Source organism: Tinamus guttatus, unplaced genomic scaffold (assembly GCF_059628265.1).
Source record: "Tinamus guttatus ecotype Peru unplaced genomic scaffold, ASM5962826v1 Tinamus_guttatus_pri_ptg001164l, whole genome shotgun sequence".
NCBI classification, from domain to species: domain Eukaryota; kingdom Metazoa; phylum Chordata; class Aves; order Tinamiformes; family Tinamidae; genus Tinamus; species Tinamus guttatus.
In genome coordinates, this window is record NW_028289698.1 from 31,107 (window position 1) to 49,332 (window position 18,226).

At 72.6% G+C, this 18,226-nt stretch overlaps 1 protein-coding gene across 2 annotated transcripts; it reads right to left on the reverse strand.

Annotated features, from left to right (window-relative positions):
- Positions 1 to 350: 350 nt before the first annotated feature.
- TRIM3 (tripartite motif containing 3) lies at positions 351 to 13,044 on the reverse strand. Of its 2 annotated transcripts, none has more exons than XM_088538777.1 (11): positions 12,884 to 13,044; positions 9,820 to 10,021; positions 8,736 to 8,887; positions 6,929 to 7,109; positions 4,464 to 5,187; positions 4,293 to 4,396; positions 4,061 to 4,228; positions 3,825 to 3,993; positions 3,016 to 3,086; positions 2,216 to 2,356; positions 351 to 522 (listed from the first exon to the last, which is right to left on the reverse strand). In XM_088538777.1, the coding sequence occupies exons 1-11, from the start codon at positions 13,012 to 13,014 to the stop codon at positions 370 to 372; spliced, it is 2,196 nt and encodes a 731-aa protein (XP_088394903.1). In that variant the 5' UTR covers positions 13,015 to 13,044; the 3' UTR covers positions 351 to 369. The 2 variants fall into 2 exon arrangements, with proteins under 2 accessions (XP_088394903.1, XP_088394902.1); XM_088538776.1 differs by having other exon boundaries at positions 3,813 to 3,993.
- Between the last annotated feature and the right edge of the window lie 5,182 nt (positions 13,045 to 18,226).

Consider the following 18,226-nt stretch of genomic DNA (forward strand, 5'->3'; position numbering starts at 1 on the left):
TGCGGCCATGGGGCACTGGAGGTGCCGGTCCCGGTGCAGCCGTCGCAACCACGGGTGCCAGAGCCGCTGGTCCCAGTGCAACTGCTGCAGCCATGGGGCGCTGGAACTGCTGGCACCGGTTCAGCCGCCGCGGCCATGGGGCGCTGGAGCTGTCAGTCCCGGTGCAGCCGCTGTGGCCATGGGGTGCTGGAACCTCTGGCACCGGTGCAGCGGCCGCAGCCATGGGGCGCTGGAACCGCTGGTCCTGGTGCAGCCGCCTTCACCATGGGGCGCCGGAGGTGCCGGGCTCTGCAGCCCCACGGCGCCGGTCCCGGCGCAGCCCCACGGCGCCCGGCCGAGCGGGTCCCCGGGGCCGCCCCGGCCCCGCGGCTACTGCAGGTAGCGATAGGCCTTGAAGCAGTGGTTGCCCGAGTCGGCCACCACGACGTGTCCGTCCGACGTGAGCGCCAGCCCCTGCGGGCCGTACAGCGGGTCGGCCGCCGTGTTGATGTAGGACAGGAAGGAGCCCGAGCTGTCGAACACCTGCGACGGGGATGGGGATGGGGACAGGGATGGGGACGGGCAGCGCCGACGTCCCTGCGCCCCCGCACCGCCCGGCCACCCCGGGGCAGCTGGAGCCCATGACCGTCCTGGTCACCCCAAGGGCTCATGGTCCCCATGAGCGTCCCGGCCACCCCAGGGTCGCCTGGAGCCCGTCACTGTCCTGGTCACCCCACAGGCTCATGGTCCCCATGACTGTCCTGGTCATCTCATGGGCTCCTGGAGCCCGTGACCGTCCCGGCCACCCATGGGCGCGTGGAGCCCGTCACCATCCTGATCACCTCGTGGGCTCATGGTCTACATCCCTGACCCAGTCACCCCATGGGCTCATGGTCCCCATCACCATCCCGGTCACCCCGGGCAGCTGGAGCCCATCACCACCCTGGTCATCCCATGGGCACCTGGACCCCATGACCGTCCTGGTCACCCCAAGGGCTCATGGCCCCTATGACCATCCTGGTCATCCCATGGGCTCACAGAGCCCATCACTGTCCCAGTCACCCCATGGGCTCATGGTCCCCATAACCGTCCCGGCCACCCCAGGGTCGCCTGGAGCCCGTCACTGTCCTGGTCACCCCACGGGCTCATGGTCCCAATGACCATCCCGGTCACCCCAGGGCAGCTGGAGCCTGTCACCACCCTGGTCACCTCGTGGGCTCATGGTCTCCATCACCCTCCTGGCTACCCCAGGGCACCTGGAGCCCATCACTGTCCCAGTCACCCCATGGGCTCATGGTCCCAATTATCATCCTGGCCACCCCGGGGCACCTGAAGCCCGTCACCGTCCTCGTCACCCCATGGGCTCATGGTCTCCATCCCAGCCACCCCCGGGGCTCATGGTCCCCATGACCATCGTGGCCTCCCTGTGGCGCCTGGACCCTGTCACCGTCCTCGTCACCCCATGGGCTCATGGTCCCCATGACCATCCTGGTCACCCCATGGGCACCTGGACCCCATCACCATCCTGGTCATCCCATGGGCTCATTGTCTCCATCACCATCCCGGTCACCCCAGGGATGCCTGGACCCCGTCACCATCCTGGTCACCCCACGGGCTCATGGTCCCCATGACCGTCCCAGTCACCCCAGGGGTGCCTGGACCCTGTCACCGTCCTGGTCACCCCATGGGCTCATTGTCTCCATCACCGTCCTGGTCACCGCGGGGCACCTGGTCCCCATGACCGTCCCAGTCACCCCAGGGGTGCCTGGACCCTGTCACCGTCCTCGTCACCCCATGGGCTCATGGTCCCCATGACCATCCTGGTCATCCCATGGGCTCATTGTCTCCATCACCATCCCGGCCACCCCAGGTTCGCCTGGACCCCTCACTGTCCTGGTCACCCCACGGGCTCATGGTGCCAATGACCATCCCAGTCACCCCAGGGGTGCCTGGACCCTGTCACCGTCCTCGTCACCCCATGGGCTCATTGTCTCCATCACCATCCTGGTCACCGCGGGGCGCCTGGTCCCCATGACCGTCCCGGCCACCCCGAGGTGCCTGGAACCCCCTTGTCCCGTCCGTCCCAGGATGCTCCCAGTGGAACCGTTCCCCATCCCTGCCCCGTCCCTGCGCTGGCCCCCCGGTTCCGCTGCCCTTCCCTCCCGGCAGCGCTCGGTGCTGCGGCCCGTCCGTGCCCGCAGCGCCCGCAGCGCCTGCAGCGCGGGGCCCCCCGTACCTGGATGCGGCTGTTGCCCCAGTCGGCCACGATGATGTTGCCGTTGGCGTCCACGGCCACCCCGGTGGGCGCGTTGAACTGCCCGTTGCCCTCCCCGTGGGACCCGAACTTGAACAGGAACTCGCCGTCCGCGTTGTAGACCTGCCGGGGGCAGCGCTCAGCGCCGCGGCACGGCACGGAACGGCACAGAGCGGCACGGAACGGCACAGCACTGCATGCAGGGCACTGCACAGCACGGCATGGAGCAGCACAGCACAAAGCAGCACAGCATGGCACAGATTATTGCATGCAGGACACCATGCAGCACGGCACGGAGCAGCGCGGCACGGCACTGCATGGGTCACCTGCATGCAGGACACCATGCAGCACGGCACGGAGCAGCATGGTTCTGCACAGCACAGCTCACTGCATGCAGGGCCCCACACAGCAGGGCATGGAGCAGTGCGGCATGGCGTGGCAGAGGTCATTGCAATCAGGACACCATGCAGCATAGCACAGATCAGCATGGCACGGCACAGGTCATTGCATGCAGGACACCATGCAGCACGGCACGGAGCAGCGCGGCACGGCACTGCATGGGTCACCTGCATGCAGGACACCATGCAGCACGGCACGGAGCAGCACAGCATGGCACAGCACAGCTCACTGCATGCAGGACGCCATGCAGCACGGCACAGCGTGGCACGGCACAGCTCACTGCATGCAGGACACCATGCAGCACGGCACGGTGTGGCGCAGCACAGCACGGCACGGCACGGCAGAGCTCACTGCAATCCGGGCCGCGCGGGGCTGCCGCTCACCTTCACCGAGTGGTTGTGGAAGTCGGTGACCACGATCTCGTTCTTGTTGTTGACGGCCACGAAATGGGGCCCTGCGGAGGAGGCCGGGGCCGCGGGGCCCCGCTGCGGTCAGCGCGTTACCGCACGGAGCGCCCGCTGCGGCGCCGCATGCGACCGCGGGCACCGAGGGGGCCACCCTGCGCCGGGCGCAACCGGCAGCCCCAGGTTGGGCGAGCGGTCCTGCACCGGCACCACCGGGGAGCACCGGGCACACCGGGGAGCACCGGGCACATGGCCGTGTCCCCAGAGCTCCAAACTGGGCGCATGGTCCCCAAAACTGGGCAGGGGAGCGCCGGGCACACGGCCCTGACCCGTGAGCTCCTGCATTGGGCACAAGGGGCCCAGGGACACGGGTGGGCACCAGGGACACGCGGGGGAGCTCTGGGCACACGGCCCTGTCCCGGGAGGTCCTGCATTGGGCACAAGGGGCCCAGGCATGCAGGGGAGCACCAGGCGCATGGCCCTGTCCCGGGAGGTCCTGCACTGGGCACATGCGCCCATGCGGCGCTGGCGGCCGGGCCCGCGAGGCTGCACCGGGCCCCGCGCTGCAGCCGCTGCAGGGACAGGGCCCCACGTCCCGCTCGGCCCCACGTCCCCGCTCGGCCCCACGTCCCCGCTCGGCCCCACGTCCCGTCCCGGCCCCATGTCCCGTCCCGGACCCACATCCCGCTCGGCCCCGCTCCCCCAGCCCCGGTCCCGGCGCAGCGGGCAGCCCGGGGCACGCGGCAAGGAAGGGGAGGCGCCAGCGGCTGCATTACCGTCGAGGGTACCTGCAAACTGGCGCTCGGCCGTGCCGCGGCTCCCGAACTTGGTGACCAGCTTGCCGTTGCACTGGAAGATGAAGACGCAGCAGGCCTTGTTGTCCACCACGATGATGTGGCCGTTGCGGTCCACGGCCACCCCCTTGGGGCCCATGAGCCGCCCGGCGCCGATCTTGGTCTGCGGGGACAGGGGACGGGTGAGGGGGCGCCCGCCGCCCCCCCGGGCCCCCCCGGACCCCGCTCACCTTGAACTTGCCCTCGGGCGAGAAGATGCTGACCCAGCGGTTGTCGTAGTCGGCGATGATGATGTCCCCGTTCACGTCCACGGTGACGCCCGTGGGGCGCTGCAGCTGCCCGGGCGAGCGGCCCCGCACGCCGAAGCGCAGCCGGAACTGCCCCTCGTTGGAGAAGACCTGCGGGCGGCGCGGTGAGCGGGGGGACGCGGCGACGCGGCGCGCGCGCGGCCGCCGCTCCTACCTGCACGCACTGGTTATTGCTGTCGGCCACCACGATGCGGCCGGCGCTGGACGTGGAGATGCCCTGCAGGTTGGTGAACTCGCCCTTCTCGCGGCCGCGGGTGCCTGCGGGCGCCACACGTGGGTCCGCGCGTGTCCGTGGGGTCCCCGCGCCCCCCGCGCGCCCACGCACCCACGCGGAAGATGAGCTCGTCCTCGATGGGGTTCTCCTTCTTCTTGCCGCTGCTGTACATGCTGGACGGGCGCCGCACGGCCTTCTGCCGGATGTGGCCGCCGCTCGGCGACTTGACGCGGCGCTTGACGTCGTCGGGCGAGGGCGGCACGTCGGACGCCTTGACGGCGCGCACGCGGAAGGGGCTGCCGCGGATGGGCTGCCCGTAGAGCAGGATGGAGAGCGCGAAGTCGCCCTCGGCGCGCGGCGTGTAGAGCAGCTCGTAGGTGCCGTTCTTGTTGTCCAGCACCTCGGCCTCGGCCGCGCCGCCGTCCGGCGCCGTCACCTGGAAGCGCAGGCTGGCGCTGCCGCTGCGCACCAGCTCGCCGTCCTTGTCCTTGGTGGTGACGCTGAGCGAGCAGGGCTGCCCCACCACGGCGTGCCGCAGCCCCTCGCCCGTGGCCACCGTCTTGTGCGCCGTGGCGCTGGTGGTGACCAGCGCGCCCAGGTTGAGGATGGACTTGCGCACGCCCTCGGTCTCCACCACGAGGTCGAGCTGCGCGTTCTCGTGCGGCTGCTCGGGGAAGTCCTGGCTGGCCAGCGCGCTCAGCCGCTCGCTCATCTGCTTCTTGACCAGCAGCACCTCGGGCGCCGTGCCGTGGTGCAGCGCCTGCTCCGTGAACGCGCAGCTGCTCAGGATGTTCTCCTGGCCCTGGCGCAGCGCGTCCAGCTGCGCCTGCAGCACCTGCGGGGATGCGGGCGTCACGGCCGGCGCGCGGCCGCGGGGCGCCCGCAATGGGGATCCTGCACCCGATGCATGCGCTGCAATGGGGATCCTGCGCCCGGTGCGGCTGCAGCAATGGGGATCCTGCTCCCAATGCGCCTGCTGCAATGGGGATCCTGCATGCGACGCGGCTGCAGCAATGGGGATCCCGCTCCCGATGCACCCACAGGGATTCCGCTCCCAATGCAACCGCTGCAACAGGGATCCCAGAGGAATCCCGCTCCCAATGCACCTGCTGCAACGGGGATCCTGCACCCGATGCATGCGCTGCAATGGGGATCCTGCGCCCGATGCGGCTGCGGCAACGGGGATCCCGCTCCCGATGCACCCACTGCAACAGGGATCCCACTCCTGATGCAGCTGCTGCAATGGGGATCCTGCTCCTGATGCAACCGCTGCAACGAGCATCCTGCACCCGATGCACCCACAGGGATCCTGCTCCCAATGCAACTGCTGCAACGGGGATCCTGCACCCGATGCGCCCGCTGCAACGGGGATCCCGCTCCTGATGCGCCCGCTGCAACGGGGATCCTGCACCCGATGCACCTGCTGCAACGGGGATCGCATTCCCGATGCACCCACAGGGATCCCACTCCTGATGCAACCGCTGCAACGGGGATCCTGCACTCGATGCAGCTGCGGCAATGGGGATCCTGCACCCGATGCACCCACACCCACAGGGATCCCGCTCCTGATGCGCCCGCTGCAACGGGGATCCTGCACCCAATGCACCCGCTGCAACGGGGCACGCGGAGAGGGCCCGCTGCAATGCAGCACCTGCAGTGCCTGCTGCAATGGATGGGTGCCCGCAGCACCCAGTGCAATTGCAGGGGTACCCGCAGCACTCCTGCAGTGGATGGGCACCCTCCGCACCTGCTGCCATGGGGCACCCGCGGCACCGCTAGGCTGGAGCCTCTTGCAGCACCCGTGCATGCAACGCATGAGGCACGTGCAGCACCCGTGAGGATGCAGCACCCGCAGCACCTGCTGCAACGCATGGGGCACGTGCAGCACCCATGAGGATGCAGCACCCATGCATGCAACGCATGGGGCACGTGCAGCACCCGTGAGGATGCAGCACCCATGCATGCAATGCATGGGGCAGCCAGGGCGCCTGCAGCCCCCCCTGGGCTGGACTCGGTACCACGTCCCACTGTGTCCCACTGTGCCCCACTGCATCCTCATGTACCCCACTGTACCCCACTGCATCCCGCTGTGCCCCACCGCATCCCACTGCATCCCGCTGTGCCCCACTGCATCCCATTGTGTCCTGCTCTGCCCCACTGTGTCCCACTGCATCCCATCACATCCGCTGTGCTCCACTGCATCCCACTGTGCCCCACTGTGTCCCACTGTGCCCCACCGCATCCCATTGTGTCCTGCTCTGCCCACTGTGTCCCACTGCATCCCATCACATCCCGCTGTGCTCCACTGCATCCTCATGTACCCCACTGTGCCCCACCGCATCCCACTGCATCCCGCTGTGTCCCGCTCTGCCCACTGCGTCCCACTGTGTCCCGCTGCATCCCATCACATCCCGCTGTGCCCCAACGCATCCTGCTGTGTCCCGCTATGTCCTGCCATGCCCACTGCGCCCCACTGTGCCCCACCGCATCCCGCCCTGTCCCGCTGTGCCCTATTGCATCCCGCCGTGTCCCGCCGTGTCCCGCGGGTCCCCGGGGCAGCCCGGCCCGTTCGGTACCTTCTGCTTGGCGCCGCACGTGGCCTCCAGGTCGCGCACGAGCAGCCCCTTGCGCTGCTGCAGCGCCCGCTCCAGCTCCTCGAAGCTGCTGCTGATCTCGCCCACGGCCTCGTTCTTGCGCTCCACCAGCTGCCGGCTGATCTCCGACACCAGCCCCACGGCGGCCGCCAGCTGCGGGAGCCTGCGGGGCAGCGTGAGCGCCCACGGGGAGCACCCATGGGTGGGGAGCACCCACGGGGGGGGAGCACCCACGGGGGGGGGAGCACCCACGGGGGGGGGGAGCGCCCACGGGGGGGGGGGGAGCGCCCACAGCACGAGAGCGCCCACGGGGCAGCACCCATGGGTGGGGAGCACCCACGGGGCAGCACCCATGGGTGGGGAGCACCCACGGGGGGGGGGGAGCACCCACGGGGGGGAGCGCCCACGGGGGGGGGGGGAGCACCCATGGGGGGGGGAGCACCCACGGGGGGGGGGAGCACCCACGGGGGGGGGGAGCACCCACGGGGGGGGGAGCACCCACAGCGTGAGAGCGCCCACGAGGCAGCACCCATGGGTGGGGAGCACCCACGGGTAGGGAGGACCCACACACAGGGCAATGTGCACGGGGGGCAGCACCCATGGGGGGAAGCACCCACAGCGTGTGAGCACCCATGGGGCACCATGCACGGGGGGCAGCACCCACGAGTAGGGAGCACCCACGGGTGGGGAGCACCCATGGGTAGGAGCCCCACGGAAAGGGAGCACCCACGCGGGGGGCAGCACCCCTGTGTGGGGCAGCACCCATGGGTAGGGAGGACCCACGCAGGGCAGCGTGCACGGGGGCAGCACCCATGGGTGGGCAGAACCCCCGAGTGGGAGCCCCATGGGTGGGCAGCACCCCTGTGCGCGGCAGCACCCACAGTGGGGAGCACCCATGGGCAGGAGCCCCACGGGTAAGGAGCACCCACGGGCAGGGAGCACCCACGGCACACGAGCACCCACGGGGGGCAGCGTGCACGGGGGGCAGCACCCACGGGTGGGAGCCCCACGGCGGGGAGCGCCACTGTGTGGGGCAGCACCCACAGCAGGGAGCACCCACGGGTGGGGGGCGCACGGGGGCAGGGAGCACCTCTGGGCAGCACCCACGCACGGTGCAGCACGGCACCCACGGCCAGGGCAGCACCCACGTGCAGGGTAGCACCAATGTGCAGGGTAGCACCCATGCATGGTGCAACACTCCTGCATGGCGCAGCGCCCACGCGTGCTGCAACACCCATGCAGGGAGCAACACTCATGCACGGTGCAGCGCCCATGCAGGCTGCAACGCTCATGCAGGGTGCAACGCTCATGGGCAGTGCAGCACCCATGCGCAGAGCAGCATCCACATGCAGGGTAGCACCCATGCATGGTGCAAACGCTCACGCATGATGCAACACCCATGCATCGTGCAGCACCCATGCACGGTGCAACACTTGTGTGGTGCAGCACCTATGCGCAGAGCAGCCCCCATGTGCAGGGTAGCGCCCATGCATGGTGCAGCACTCAGACACGATGCAGCACCCACGCATGGCGCAGCACCCATGCACGGCGCAGCACCCACATGCAGGGCAGCACCCACGCACGCCGCAGCACCCACATGCAGGGCAGCACCCATGCATGGTGCAGCACTCAGGCACGATGCAGCACCCACACACGATGCAGCACCCACGCATGGCGCAGCACCCACGCATGGCGCAGCACCCATGCACGGCGCAGCACCCACATGCAGGGCAGCACCCCCGCACGCCGCAGCACCCCGCGCCTCCCCCGGGGCCGTCCCCGCCGCTACCTGCTCTTGACGGCGTCGAGCTGCTGCTGCAGGGCCGCCTTGTGCTGCTCCAGCACGTCGCGCAGCGGCACCGTGGCGTGCTCGCGGTGCTCGCCCTCGGTGCACTCGCGGCACATGGCCGTCTCGCAGGGCTCGCAGTAGAACTCCATGACCTGCGGCGTGGGGCGCTCAGCGGGGCCGCCCCACGGCGCCCGCCCCACGGCACCTGCCCCACGGCGCCCTCCCCACGGCGCCCGCCCCACTGCACCTGCCCCCACTGCACCCGCCCCACGGCACCTGCCCCACGGCGCCCGCCCCACGGCGCCCGCCCCACGGCACCCGCCCCACTGCACCCGCCCCACGGCGCCCTCCCCACGGCGCCTGCCCCACGGCGCCTGCCCCCATGGCACCCGCCCCACTGCGCCTGCCCCCCACTGCACCCACCCCACTGCACCTGCCCCACGGCGCCCGCCCCACGGCGCCCGTCCCACGGCACCTGCCCCACGGCACCTGCCCCACGGTGCCCGCCCCCACTGCACCTGCCCCACTGCACCCGCCCCACTGCACCCGCCCCACGGCACCCGCCCCACGGTGCCCGCCCCCACTGCACCTGCCCCACTGCACCCGCCCCACTGCACCCGCCCCACTGCACCCGCCCCACGGCACCTGCCCCACGGTGCCCGCCCCCACTGCACCTGCCCCACGGCGCCCGCCCCACGGCGCCCGTCCCACGGCACCTGCCCCACGGCACCCGCCCCACAGCGCCCACCCCACTGCACCTGCCCCACGGCGCCCGCCCCACGGCGCCCGCCCCATGGCACCTGCCCCCACTGCACCTGCCCCCACGGCACCCGCCCCACTGCACCCGCCCCACGGCGCCCGCCCCACGGCACCTGCCCCACGGCGCCTGCCCCACGGCACCTGCCCCACTGCGCCTGCCCCACTGCACCCGCCCCACGGCACCCGCCCCACGGCGCCCGCCCCCACGGCACCTGCCCCCACTGCACCTGCCCCCACTGCACCTGCCCCATGGCGCCCACCCCACGGCGCCCGCCCCACTGCACCCGCCCCACGGCGCCCGCCCCACGGCGCCCCCCCCACGCACCTTCCCCTCGTGGTTGGGGCAGGACAGCGGCTGCCCCGTGACGGCGCGCACGGGCTCGGGGCGCTGCAGCACCTCCATGAGGTTGGTGATGAAGAAGTTGTTCTGCAGCGCCGCGACGCCGCGCTCGGGCAGGATGGACGTCTGGCGGCACACGGGGCACGACAGGGTCAGGCTCTGGGGCGGGATGTAGTTCTGGAGGCACCTGGGGCACAAGGGGGACAACCGCGGGGTGAGGGCGCGCGGGCGCGGGGACAACGGGGACAACGGGGACAACGGGGATGGGGATGGATGGGGACATCGGGGACAGGGTGGGCGCAGGGGACAACGGGGACAACGGGGACGGGGCGGGCGCAGGGGGACAATTGGGACAACGGGGACAATGGGGACAACAGGGACGACGGGGCGGGCGCAGGGGGACAATTGGGACAACGGGGACAACGGGGACAACGGGGACGGGGCGGGTGCAGGGGACGGGGATGGATGGGGACAGTGGGATGGATGGGGGGACGGACGGGGGGACAGACGGGGGGACGGATGGAGGGGACGGATGGAGGGGACGGGCTGCACCCCAAGGCGTGTGGGGGCATCACGGGGTGCGATGGGGACCGGGGCAGCGGGGACAGGACGGATGGGACCGCAGGGACCGGGTCAGGCTGCGCGGGGAGGGTGGGGGACACAGGATGGACGGACGGACGGGACACACAGACGGACGGACAGTGGGGTAGCACCGCAGTGCATGGGGGTGCAGGATGGACGGACGGACAGACAGATGGGACAGATGGGACAGATGGACGGGACAGGACAGACAGACAATGGGGCAGCACCGCAGTGCAGGGGGCACAGGGAGGGCAGGGGGTGCAGGACAGGGCAGGACGGACGGACAACGGGGCAGTGTCGCAGTGCAGGGGACACAGGACAGGGCAGGGGGCGCAGGACAGGATGGACAGACGGACGGATGGATGGATGGGACGGGATGGACGGACGGACGGGACGGGATGGACGGACGGGACAGACGGATCCGGGGGGGCGGCGCCATCAGCCCCCAATGGGGCGGGGCCGGGGGCGGGGGGGGCGGAGCCGGGGGGGCTGCGGGGGCAGCGGGTCCTGGGGGACAGAGAGAGCAGAGGTCAGAGGTCAGAGCCACCCCCGGCCCCCACGGGGACCCCACTGGGGTCCTGCAGTGCCGGAGCCCCCGGAGCCGCCCCACGACTGCCCCACACCCGCCCCACACCCCCCACACGCTGCAGTCAGGCCCCGTCCCCACCCGCGGCACTGGGACGCGTCACCCGGTGGCCCCACACGTGGCCCCGGGTTTCTCTCTCATGGGGGACGTGCAGCGGGGTGGGGGAGGGGGCCCCGTGTCCCAGCGGGTGACACCGGGCTGCAGCGGGGCGCAGCGGGGCAGAGGGCACCACGGGGTGCAGTGCGGGGCAGTGCGGGGCAGGGCAGTGTGGGGCAGTGCGGGGCAGCATGGGGCAGTGTTGGGGTCTCCCCCCCCGCCGCAGACGCGTCGGGGGCTGCAGTGGGGCCCAGGGCGGGCGCAGGGGAGACGCGAGGGCAGAGCGGGGGTGCCAGGGGGCACGACGGGGGTGCAGCGGGGACACCGTGAGGATGCAGTGGGGATGCAGAGGAACACAGTGAGGATGCAGTGGGGATGCTGGGGGACACAGTGAGGATGCAGCGGGGATGCAGTGGAGATGCAATGGGGATGCAGAGGGACACAGTGAGGATGCTGGGGGACATGGCAGGGATGCAGCGGGGATGCAGCGGGGATGCAGTGGGGATGCAGTGGGGATGCTGGGGGGCATGGCAGGGATGCAGCGGGGATGCAGCGGGGATGCAGCGGGACACGGCACAGATGCAGTGGAGATGCAGTGGGAATGCTGGAGGATGCAGCGGGGATGCAGCGGGACACGGTGGGGATGCAGCGGGGATGCAGCGGGGATGCAGCCCAGGGCTGCCTCCCGCAGCAGCAGTGCAGGGAGCGCAGGGGTGACGCAGGGCGCACGGGCACCGTCCTCATCCCCCACAAAGGGGGCGCAGGGGGGCAGCGCGGGGCCCCGCTCTGCACTGGGGGGCGCAGGGACGGTCGGGGGCAGCGAGGATGCAGTGGGGGATGCAGTGGGGGATGCAGTGGGGGATGCAGTGGGGCTGGACCCCCACCTCTCGCAGCAGGCTGCAGTGTGTGGGGTGCAGTGGGGCACAGCGGGGCCTGGTCTCGCATCTCACGGGAGGGGTGCAATGGGGGATGCAGTGGGATTGCAGCAGGGTGCTGTGGGGATGCAGTGGAGCACCATGGGGATGCAGCGGGGATGCAGCGGGGATGCAGCGGGGTGCAATGGGGTGCAGCGGGCTCACCTCTCGCAGAAGATGTGCAATAGGGGATGCAGTGTGATGCAATGGGATGCAATGGGGGATGCAGTGGGATTGCAGCAGGGTGCTGTGGGGATGCAGTGGAGCACCATGGGGATGCAGCGGGGTGCAATGGGGTGCAATGGGGATGCAGCAGGGTGCAGCGGGCTCACCTCTCACAGAAGGTGTGCAATGGGGATGCAGTGGGGTGCAATGGGGTGCAGCGGGGATGCAGCGGGGTGCAGCGGGGGTAGAGCGCGCTCACCTCTCGCAGAAGGTGTGCAATGGGGGTGCAGTGGGGTGCAATGGGGATGCAGTGGGGTGCAATGGGGATGCAGTGGGGTGCAATGGGGTGCAGCGGGGATGCAGCGGGGTGCAATGGGGTGCAGCGGGGATGCAGCGGGGCACAATGAGGATGCAGCGGGGATGCAGCGCGGCGCAGCGCGCTCACCTCTCGCAGAACGTGTGCAATGGGGATGCAGTGGGGCACAATGAGGATGCAATGGGGGTGCAGCGGGGATGCAGCGGGGATGCAGTGGGGCACAATGAGGATGCAGCGGGGATGCAGTGGGGCGCAGCGTGCTCACCTCTCGCAGAACGTGTGCAATGGGGATGCAGTGGGGTGCAATGGGGGTGCAATGGGGATGCAGGGGGGATGCAGCGGGGCACAATGAGGATGCAGCGGGGATGCAGCGGGGCGCAGCGCGCTCACCTCTCGCAGAACGTGTGCAGACACGGCAGCACCTTGGGGTTGCGGTAGCGGTCCAGGCAGATGCTGCACACCAGGAACTGCTTGTCGATCTGCCGCACCACGGGGCTGCCGCCGGGCTCGCGCCGGGCCATGGCGCCGCTCGGCCTGGGGGGCACGCTCAGACCCACGGCGCCCCACGGCAACCCCCGCCCCACAGTGCCCCACGGCCCCCGGGCAGCCCCGCGCAGCCCCCGCCCCACAGCGCCCCATGGCCCCCGGGCAGCCCCCGCCCCACGGCTGCCCCACACGTCCCTGCCCTGTCCTCCCCTCACCCCCCCGGTCAGCCCATCCGCAGCGTCCGGGCACTGCAGCACCCTGGGCCGGACACCAGTGCAGGGACAGCACCGGGGCAGCCCCGGCCCCACGGCACCTCCCGCCCCACGGCACCTCCCGCCCCACGGCAGCCCCCGCCCCACGGCAGCCCCGGCCCCACGGCACCTCCCGCCCCACGGCACCTCCCGCCCCACGGCACCTCCTGCCCCACGGCACCTCCTGCCCCACGGCACCTCCCGCCCCACGGCAGCCCCTGCCCCACGGCACCCCCGCCCCACGGCAGCCCCTGCCCCACGGCACCTCCCGCCCCACGGCAGCCCCTGCCCCACGGCACCTCCCGCCCCACGGCACCTCCTGCCCCACGGCACCCCCGCCCGCCCCACAGCACTGACTGTGTCCCCTCCACCACAGCACCCCCAGCATCACCCCCGCCTGCCCCACAGCGTCCCTGGCACCTCCCACCACGGTGCCCTCTGCACATCCTCCCCCCGCAGCTGCCCCACGGCGCCACCTCCCCTGCCCCACAGCGCGGCCCCCTCCCCGCAGCATCCCCTGCCCCACAGCCCGGGGCGCCGCTCACCCCGCACTGCAGCAGGCGGCCCTGGCCGCCGTCCAGCCCCGCGCGCCCGCCCCACGGCTGCGTCCGCCCCACGGCTGCGTCCGCCCCACGGCGCTGCCCCCCGCCCCACGGCGCCCCCCGCCCCACGGCGCCCCCCGCCCGCTCCGCCCGTTCCCGCTCACGGCGCTGCGGAGGCTGCGGGCCCCGCGCCGGCCCCGCCCCGACGGCCATTGTGCAGCGCCGGGACCGCGACGTCACCGCCCCGCCCGGCCGGGCCCGGCACCGGCACCGGGACCGGGACCAGCACCGGGACCGGAACCGGGACCGGGAGGCGCCGCCCCCGCCCCGTCCCGGCCCCGCGTCCCCCCCGGGCCGCCCCGTCCCGGCCCCGTCTCCATCCCCGCCCGCTCCTGCCCCTGGTGCCGCCCGCGCGGGGCCCGTCCTGCCCCCCAACCCCGTCCTGCCCCCAACCCCCCCGCGCTGCCCCCCAACCTGCCCGTCCCGCTCCCCCAGGCCCCCCGCGCCTCCCTGCTCCTGCCCCATCCCCATCCCCATCTGCCCCTTCCTGCCCCATCTCCTGCCCCATCTCCTGCCCCATCCCCATCCGGGCCGGGCAGCTCCCGCACCCCCGTCCCTGTCCCTGTCACCCCCATCCCGCCCCGTCCCGCACCCACCGACACCCCCAGCCCGCCGGGTCCTGCACCCCCCCCGAGCCCCCCCGCTCCCGCACCCCCGGTCCACCCGTGCCAAACGGCCCCCGGGTCCACCCGTGCCAAAGGCTCCCGCACCCCCGGGTCCACCCGTGCCAAACAGCCCCCGCACCCCCGGGTCCACCCGCGCCAAACGGCCCCCGCAGCCCCGGGTCCACCCGTGCCAAACGGCCCCCGCACCCCCGGGTCCACCCGTGCCAGGCTGCTCAGCCCCCATCTCCACCCGCGCCAACGCGGAGCTGCCCTCCCGCCCCAGCTCTGCCCCCACCTGCACCCGGGGGGCTCCTGCCCCCCGAACCCGCCCCGCAGGATCCTGACCCGTTCCGAGCCGTTCCGAGCCGGGCCAGGCCGCGCCTGTCCCCGCTGCCACCCGCGCCACCTGCACCCCCAAACCCGCCCCCCCGCAGGGCTCGGTCCCGCTGTCACCTTCAGGCCACCCGGTTCGGCGCGGCCCACTCACCGCAGGCAGCCGCGGCCCGGTCCGGCCCGGTTCGGTTCGGTTCGGCTCGGCTCCCCTCAGCCGCCGCCGGACCGCGCCGCGGGGGCGGCAGCGCTCATGGCGCGGCCCGGTCCGGCCCGGTTCGGCGCGGCGGGGACTGCGCCAGGGCTGGGCTGGGCTGCGCCCGCAGCCGCATCCAGCGGCCCGGCCGGAACCACCGCGCGGGGGGGGGGGAGGAGACCCGCCCCCCCCAGCACCGCCCGCAGCCCCCCCGCCCCGAACCCCCCCCGGTACCGGGACCCTTCGCTCCGCCCCGCCCCGGTCCCGGTCCGGGGGCTCCGGGGGGGCCGGGGGGGCCGGGGCGGTGGAAGCGGCGGGACCCGCATCCCCCCCCCCCCCCCCGCGATGGTTTCGCCCGGGCTGTGGCTCCGCAGTGGGGGGGGCTCCGGTCCCCGCATCCCGGGGGACCCGCCCGTCGCCAGGGCAACCGCATCCCCCCCCGCCCCCCCGCGCACCCCAGAACGGGGCCGGGGCAGCGGGACCCCCCAAGGGGAACCCCCCCAAAAGGGGAACCCCCCAAATGGACCCCCCCCAAGGGGAACCTCCCCCAAGGGGAACCCCCCCCCAAGGGGAACCCCCCAAAGGGACCCCCCCAAATAGACCCCCCCCAAATGGACCCCCCCCCAAGGGGACCCCCCCCCCAAAGGGGAACCCCCCCCAAGGGGAACCCCCCCCATAGGGGACCCCCCCCCAAGGGGACCCCCCCCCAAGGGGAACCCCCCCCAAGGGGACCCCCCCAAGGGGACCCCCCAAATGGACCCCCCCAAATGGACCCCCCCCAAGAGGAACCCCCCCAAGGGGAACCCCACCAAAAGGAACCCCCCAAAAGGGACCCCCCCAAATGGATCCCCCCCCAAGGGGAACCCCCCCCAAAAGGAACCCCCCAAGGGGACCCCCCCAAATAGACCCCCCCCCAAGGGGATCCCCCCAAGGGGACCCCCCCCAAGGGGACCCCCCCCATTACGGCAGGGGGTGCGGGGGGGCAGCGCCCACCCCCCCGGCGGCACCGGCCCCCCTGCAGAGACGCCCGGGCCGCGGGCAGAACCGGGCCGGTCCCGGCGGGGTCCGGGCGCTCCGGGACCGGGAGCGGCACCGCCCGGGGCCTCGCGGCGGGGGCTGCACGTGCCGCCCGCCCGGGCCTAACGGGGCGGCCCCCCCGCCGGGACCGGGACCGGGGGAAGGGGCTGGCGCGGGGGGGACGCGGGTTGTTCCTGCCGGGCACCGGGACCGGGGGCTGCAGCAGAACCGGAGCGGCCCGAGCACCGACACCGGCACCGACACCGGCACCGACCCGCTGCAGCGGGACCGCCCCGGGGCTGGGGCTCCCCCGGGCCGGGCCGAGCTCGGGGCTGCGGGGAGCCCTGGAGGGGAGCGGGCCGGACCGGGCCGGGCCGGGGCGAGCCGGGCCGGGCTGGACCGCGCACAAAGGCGGCGCAGCCGGACGTGGCCCCGGGCCGGCGCTCCCGGTACCGCAATCCCGGGCGGACCGGGCCGAACCGGAGCGGTCCGGGGGGGCAGCGGCGTCGGGGCGGGGGGGGATGAGCGGCACCGAGGGCAACGGGGCGGGGCCTGTCCTGGACACGCCCCCTGCTCCGGCCCCACGCGGAGCCCCGCCCCTCTGCGACGTGCCACGCCCCCCCCGCGCGGAGCCCCTCCGGGTGACCACGCCCCCCTGCATTTTGCCACGCCCCTGTCCCAGTGACCCGCCCCTCGCGTCCCTCCGCCCCACGCCCCGCCCCTTGACCGGTCTTGTCCCGCCAGCCACACGGCCAGACCACGCCCCCTGCGCCGGGGCCACGCCCCCTGCACCGGGGCCACGCCCCCTGCTTCCCTTGGCCCCAGCCAGGCCCCGCGGATCCCCCCGGCCCGGGGAACCCCCCTGGCTCCCGGGGAGGCCCCGGAGAACCCCCCGGTCCCAGTGTGACCCCATGGAACCCCCAGATCCCAGTGTGACCCCACAGAACCCCCCGGTCCCAGTGTGACCCCATGGAACCCCCAGATCCCAGTCTGACCCCACAGAACCCCCCGGTCCCAGTGTGACCCCATGGATCCCCCAGATCCCAGTGTGACCCCATGGAACCCCCCGGTCCCAGTCTGACCCCATGGATCCCCCCGGGTCCCAGTGTGACCCCATGGATCCCCAGATCCCAGTGTGACCCCATGGAACCCCCCGGTCCCAGTGTGACCCTGTGGATCCCCCAGATCCCAGTGTGACCCCATGGAACCTCCCAGGTCCCAGTGTGACCCCATGGAACCCCCTGGTCCCAGTGTGACCCCATGGATCCCCAGATCCCAGTGTGACCCCATGGAACCCCCCGGTCCCAGTGTGACCCTGTGGATCCCCCAGATCCCAGTGTGACCCCATGGAACCTCCCAGGTCCCAGTGTGACCCCATGGAACCCCCCAGATCCCAGTGTGACCCCATGGAACCCCCAGATCCCAGTCTGACCCCATGGAACCCCCCAGATCCCAGTGTGACCCCATGGATCCCCCCGGTCCCAGTGTGACCCTGTGGATCCCCCAGATCCCAGTGTGACCCCATGGAACCCCCCGGTCCCAGTGTGACCCCATGGATCCCCCAGATCCCAGTGTGACCCCACAGAACACCCAGATCCCAGTGTGACCCTATGGATCCCCCCGGTCCCAGTCTGACCCCATGGAACCCCCCAGGTCCCAGTGTGACCCCATGGATCCCCCCGGTCCCAGTCTGACCCCATGGAACCCCCCAGGTCCCAGTGTGACCCCATGGATCCCCCCGGTCCCAGTCTGACCCCATGGAACCCCCCAGGTCCCAGTGTGACCCCACGGAACCCCCCGGTCCCAGTGTGACCCCATGGAACCCCCTGGTCCCAGTGTGACCCCATGGATCCCCCCCCGATCCCAGTGTGACCCCATGGATCCCCCAGCCCAGGCCTGGACCCACAGCCGCCTCCCCCTGGGCCATGGGGTCCCCACGGGCAGCCTGTGCCGTGGGGCAGCTGTGGGGACCGGGGGATGGCAGCGCTGTGGGGCGCCCATGGACGGTCCGTGCCGTGGGGCAGCCGTGGGGAGCCCACAGACACTCTGTGCCGTGGGGCAGCCATGGGGCGAATCCAGCCCGGAGTCACCGCGGAGAGACCCCGGCCAGGAGCCCCGTCCTGCCCCGTCCTGGAGCGGGGGCTGCGGCAGGACGGAGACTGGGCCGGGACCGGAGCTGGAGCCAGAACCGGGGCCGGAGCCGCCCTGGTGCGACCCGAGCACCGGACGGCGCCCGGATTTGGACT

Coding starts and splice junctions, on each gene's coding strand:
- TRIM3 (XM_088538776.1), bottom strand. CDS start 13,014: ATGGCCCGGCGCGAGCCCGGCGGCAGCCCCGTGGTGCGGCAGATCGAC. Junction 8,888..9,819: donor GCCCCAACCACGAGGGGAAG/GTGCGTGGGGGG, acceptor CCCACGCCGCAG/GTCATGGAGTTCTACTGCGA. Junction 3,994..4,060: donor CGCCCGAGGGCAAGTTCAAG/GTGAGCGGGGTC, acceptor CTGTCCCCGCAG/ACCAAGATCGGCGCCGGGCG.